The following is a 6,000-nucleotide window of genomic DNA, read 5'->3' as shown; positions in this document are numbered from 1 at the left end:
GAAGACAACTATGAGTACCGAGCAGCCTATAGTGGGGCCGAACACATCTCTACATAGAAACATGCTTTGGATTCAGTGGTGTAGGAGCTGGAGCACGTCATATCCTTCATGAGAGCAAGGTGCTCAGTTGTCTTTTCAATTTGTTGTAAGGAACGCAAGTGGCCTAGAGTAGAGACTTCGAAGATGTGCTAGGATTGAGCCACCACTAGAGAGCTAATTGTGGAGAGCCACATAGAGACACTGACTCGTGATGTAGCCTAGATATATCGTGATGTTTGTTATGCTCGTCGGAGGAGCCAGGCAGACCAAGTAGCGACAGAGATGGGCTCAGGAGGAGTCAACTACCAGGTTAACAGTAATGAAGGCAAACTGAACTGCAAAGAGAGTAGGTTGTGAGTCAAAAAGAACAGCTTGGGAGTTAAAGAGTATAGCATGTATGGCTCAGCTAGATGAGGCTAAGCGGGAGAAGAGTTAGCTACAACAGGAGTCAGCAGACAAGGAGGCAGAGCTTGGAGAGATTGTCAAGATGATGCAATCAGCCTTGAAGATTTAGATGCAAGCCGACGCAGATACAGAGATACAAACCAAGAAAGTGCATGAGATATGAGCACAACTGAACGAGCTTAGGGCACAGAATACGTCTACTACATCAGCACTACTAGGGACGCATCCCTCTACTTCTTAGTTTGTTGCGAGTCTTGATGTAATTAGTAGTTTAAGTCATATTTTGAGTTTTGATGTATAAGTTATCTCTATTTTGTCATCCAGAGACAACTTTACTTTTTTAAGGGGGATGATGTCGGTAAAAATTATGTCGTAACCAATGGGTTGAGGTGGTATCTGAAAGGTCATGTGATGGTTGATCACCCCTTCAAGAAATATATGTACATCATCCGAATGGATTTATAGATCATTGTAATTGGAGTTGAATATGTGCTTATAGGAATAAAGTATCTGTTATGTGTTACATTCTAATCTATTAATGCGATAAGTATCCGTTTACCCTATATGGTAAATAGTAATTATGATAAATATAGACGTTGAAGATAACCAGATTTATAAATACCAACAAATGATTATTTTTTCATCTACAAAAGATTCCATGATTAAATTTGGGTCAATTTAAAAATTCACTTCAAAGACACTTCTAAGCGGGTTAATGGCTTAATTTATTTTCTTTTTATAAACATTAAAATGGGATTTAAATTTTTTTTTTAAATTCATTTTAGGATCTTCATATCTTGAAACGCACATTCAAGGCTGCAAGTTTTACCAGCAATCCCAACTGACTTTGCATGAGACAGCCAACTAGATTTTTTTAATTTCTGATAATTGCATCTGTAATATAGAAATAGCCTTTCTAAGCTATTCACTCAGCAAAGCCAAATGAAAAATGAAATTACTCCACTTCCCAAATATGAAGACTAGATCATCAATGCCTCTGCTGAAGCAAGAAATAAGTTACTGTAAGTATATTTCCCAAGTACATTGTTTTCTACATTCTGCTTACGAACCTGCACTACTTTCATTCTCAATCAAAAATTAAGCTGATCATCCATGGAGTTCTTCCCTGTGATCATCTTATCTGTATGAATTTGAATTTTGAACCATTAACGAAATTTTTGAAGTAACCATTAGCATGGATAAGAGCAATACAAGGCAGCATGGCATCCCAAATGTGGTCTTCAAGACACAAAGATAAATAACAAATATACAACTCAATCTGAAGTAGAACTGTTTCTTGGAAGATGAGCTGAGAGAGTCTTCACGCTGAGATACTCTTCAGTGCTTGATTAAAAACATCGAGGCCAGGAGGAATGAACACAACATCTTCCCATCCCGAGCTGTCCTCACTATTCTGTTATATCCATTCATTGATTGGAACAGTTAGCAGTGAGACCAATTTTTACAACTACAAACTACAAACATCAGTAGAGCAATATATTAATGTATAGGTCGACAAATACCTCCATCCTCTTAATTACATCTTCAAAGCTCCCAACCTACAAGAAAATGAGGGAAAAAATGGAAACTTGAAAATAAAGAAAATTTATGATGTGTGATATAATTATTACTCTTATTCCAACTTCTGATGTGAAGTACTGATGGACGAAGATTAGCACTTTGTGCTCTTTCAGAAAAGATTAGGAGTATTATGAAGTCTGAAGAGGCACCTGAATATCTGTATTGATTTCAAGAGAAGGATTTAATCTCTTTTGCTGATGAGAAGCTTGACTGAGAGAACTCTCCAAATCCTCCTGGAAGATTTAATAGAAAAATATTTGATATGTAAAATCCAATAGAAGAGTAAAGTAAGCTGAATGAATGTTGAAATTCGGCAATGTCTTAATTGTGAAAAGCAGAAATGTAAAATAACATTTAAGATCCTGCAAATTCAGCATACAATGCCTCAACCAAAATAATTGTTTTGATCAAAATGATGCATAAATCAAATTAAAAATCATTATGAATCTGCATATATGGACAACATAAACAGATGAACATAATCTAAAGAACCAAAGTAAATGTGGAAGAGAAATCTCAATGACAAGCTTTTGTTAGCAGCTTTGTCACTGATGTCGATAAGTCTTAGAAAATCTGATAAATTTGCATGAAATCTGCGGAAACTCTTATCTGATTTGATTGGTGAAGGACAAAACAAATACCTTGCATTGAAGTTTCAGTTAACAGGAATATCATTATTTTATGTTCTGATTTTGTCTAGGTTTACTCTGATTTCAAATTGTGCCTCTGTATCAGATATCTGTAAACACGTTATGGTGATTAAAATTTTGTTTTTGATGATGTGCTCGTCAGATCAAATGTGTATATCCAGTCTGATTACAACAGAAAATTAGTTACAACAGCAGATGTATTTCTTAAGTTGTGTGTTCTGATCTGCATATATTAATTGTCTTTGATCAGTTCAGATATTGGTTATGCAGTTATACAGTTGGAATAACTGCTAAAGTATTATGATATGTGAGTGGTTTGTGCTCCAAAGTTAAACTTTTAGCTTTCCTCAGACTTCGTAATTTATTTTAATTTTATCATGGTTTGAAATTCAATGTATATTAATATGCTAGGATTTATGTCAATACACTGTCACACGCATTTTAATTTTCAGTTACTTCTTATACAAATTAATTGTTTAAGTTAAAATTTCAATGTACCCATCACAAAGATCTGTCAATTTAAATTGACAAGAAAAAGCGTTAAATCTATTTACCTATTTTATTTTGGTTTGACTTTCGTGGAAAGAGTATTTACCATAACAGGTTAATGGGCTATATTCTAAGGTTATATTTTAGCTCATCAAATGTACTTCATATTTTATCATGGTTTAATTCATTGTCTACTTTTATCTCATTTTCTACATAACTAAATAGTACTTGTGAAGATTGGTTGATTATTCTGTACAAACAAGATTTAATCATCTCTATTTTTCTACAGTTATAGCACTGTAAATTGGTTTGGTGGAAAGGAATGATCTGTATTCCTAGCTAAAGGTTTGAATTTAATGCTATGTTGGGCTCTCTCTCCTATCATTTGCCTTGCTTGATGAATATGGCAATGCTATAGTTTCATTTTTTTTTAATCTCACTCCAATAAGTGAAAGGTACTGTTTGTGAGATAACATTTTATCCTTCCCTCTAGTTGTAGTACAAAAACACTTGACGTCATGAGAATATCAGCCTGATGTTTATATGTAACCCAAAATTGCAACAAAATGTCCATTTTTTGAGACATAAAAATCTTGGTCATTGTGACTTTGTATGCTTATTTTGATATCATCCATATTTAGATCCTAAAATGTGTTTGTGTCCAGCTACTAGTTTCAATTTTTTACAGTCTCACTACAAGAAGTGAAAAGGTACTGTATGTGTAGATCATCTTGTCCCTAAAGTTGTTGTACAAAAACATTTGGCTGCATGAGCAAATCAGCCTGATGTTTATATTTAACCCAAAATTGCAACAAAATGTCCAATTTTCTAGGCATCAAAATCTTGGTCATTATGATTTTGTATGCTTATTTTGATATCATGATATGTATATCCCAGAATATGTTTTGTGTCTTGTTACAAATGCAGTTGTTGCACCAAAAGATTGACCTATCAATGCCTGTTACAACCACTAGACTTATAGAATCCATAGGAGGCGGTTAGTCCCTTGTCATGAACCCTAATGGGGGCATTGACCATTTCGCCAACAATCTCCCCCTCAACATTACCCAAGGGGATTCAAACCTATGACCAAATTCTGATATCACTTGTTACAAATGTGGTTGTCATTGCACCAAAGATTGAACTATCAATGTCCGAGACAACCACAAGACTTATAGAATCCACAAGAGGTGGTTAGTCCCTTGCCACAAACCCTAAGGGGAGCGTTGACTATTTTGCCAACATGTCCATCTTCTACTAGTTTATATGAGCCAATATTTTGATTAAATTTGAAGGTTTCTTTAGATAAAAAGCTTTGAAATGCGGCTTTATTTAAAATGATCTTTGAAACAGTTTCTTGCATACCATTTGATTAAATTTTTACTTGATATATTATTTGAAGTTTCCTACATGGGTCCACACCATGCCTTGCTCTCTACCTTCAAGAGGCTCAAAGGCTTCTAGACCACTCTTTCCAATTACATTTCCACATGGGTCCACACCAAAATCAGCCCATCACATCATTCTTCAGGGTGATTTCCTCGGCATGGGGAACTAATCGTCCCTTAAATACTCTCTCGATAACCCCTTGGGCAGTGCGTCCTTGTGATTAAATCCCTCTTCCACACCCTCCCCCGGAGGTTCTCAATGACAACTTGGGATCTCTTCCCGCCCCAGGCCTATCATTCTATTCTAGACTTTTTCCTAGTTGTTTGGGAAAAAGCTAGTGTGGCGATTCGGCTTCTCCTCTTGGTTCCCCATTTTAGGTTTTTGTTGTTGCTTTTGTTCCTTTCCTCGAACACCACTTGGTGCTCTTGCTGTTGGCTTTTCTTTGGCTTGGCCCTTGGACCCATTGTTGGTCTTTCTTTGGACATTAATAAACTTGTTTTAATTTTATCTCATCTACCTACTTGAAATTTTCTCAGTAGCTTTTTTTCTTTTATTCTATTGGGATGGAAATATGTTTTTTGTAGTTTTTTTGAGGTTTTACTAAGCTTTCGAACATTTCAGAATTTGTTACAATACTACAGTCTCTACAATCAAACATTCTTTTGATATCAATAACAATGTGGAATGCAATCTTAGTACTTAGTAGCTATTCATTCACGTAATACAAGACCAAGTTTTACTTACTCATTTGTTAAAAAAATGTATTATTAACTTAGCAATAGCTTCAACTTAATAAAGAACTCACCAAAGAATCATTTATTAGCAAAACATACATGCTATATTGCATTATACTATTTTAGACAAACTTTTCATTGGGCAATTCAATGGGTAAACTCTATTTTTGGGGCACTCTCTATCTCTATGCTATGGAAATAACTTTAATGCAAAAAACAATTAGTTCTTTTCCTCTTCCTCAAAAAGATTAGATTTTAAAAAAATTTACTTGCTTCCAGATTTTTTTTAAAGCTCAATCTGATTTTTTCCCCAATAGATTTTTGCTGCTATGCTATATGGTAATTTGCAAATATGTTAAGGCTTTTTTAACTGCATCCTACTGAACTCTACAAGGATCAGACATACGTTAAGAGGGAAATCTTGTTTCTTGAACATGTCTGCTCTAGTGTAGGCCATAACATAAATCAAACCTCCAATTGTATTTTAGCAAGGCACTTTGCTGAAGCTTTACATCTCTAATGGGGATGTTGGACAATCTAAACCAGACAACTTCACTCTAAATATAAAAGAAACACACAGTGGTCTGCAATCTTGGATGTTAAGCCTTTGTTATATTGAATTCACATATTTACTCTAGGCAAGCCATAGCTTTCTCTTCAATCCTCTCTTTTAATTTTCATCTCAAAATTTCATTTAGCTACACCAAGATCTG

At 34.9% G+C, this 6,000-nt stretch overlaps 1 protein-coding gene across 2 annotated transcripts in view; it reads right to left on the bottom strand.

The window, feature by feature from the left end:
- Positions 1 to 1,408: 1,408 nt before the first annotated feature.
- Positions 1,409 to 6,000, bottom strand: part of TIC22-III (Tic22-like family protein) — a 167,130-nt gene continuing 162,538 nt past the window's right edge. For both annotated transcript variants that reach the window (XM_089804366.1, XM_089804367.1), the window contains 3 exons: positions 2,175 to 2,258; positions 1,968 to 2,003; positions 1,409 to 1,858 (listed from right to left, as the gene is read on the bottom strand). In XM_089804366.1, the coding sequence (XP_089660492.1) occupies positions 1,766 to 1,858; positions 1,968 to 2,003; positions 2,175 to 2,258 (213 nt within the window). In that variant the 3' untranslated portion in view covers positions 1,409 to 1,765. The remainder of the gene's footprint in view (positions 1,859 to 1,967; positions 2,004 to 2,174; positions 2,259 to 6,000) is intronic.

This window comes from Cupressus sempervirens, chromosome 10 (genome assembly GCF_028749045.1).
Source record: "Cupressus sempervirens isolate cs-2001-9-10 chromosome 10, ASM2874904v1, whole genome shotgun sequence".
Lineage (NCBI taxonomy): Eukaryota > Viridiplantae > Streptophyta > Pinopsida > Cupressales > Cupressaceae > Cupressus > Cupressus sempervirens.
Note: the sequence above shows the minus strand (reverse complement) of the source record. Positions and strands in the feature narration are given on the sequence as shown.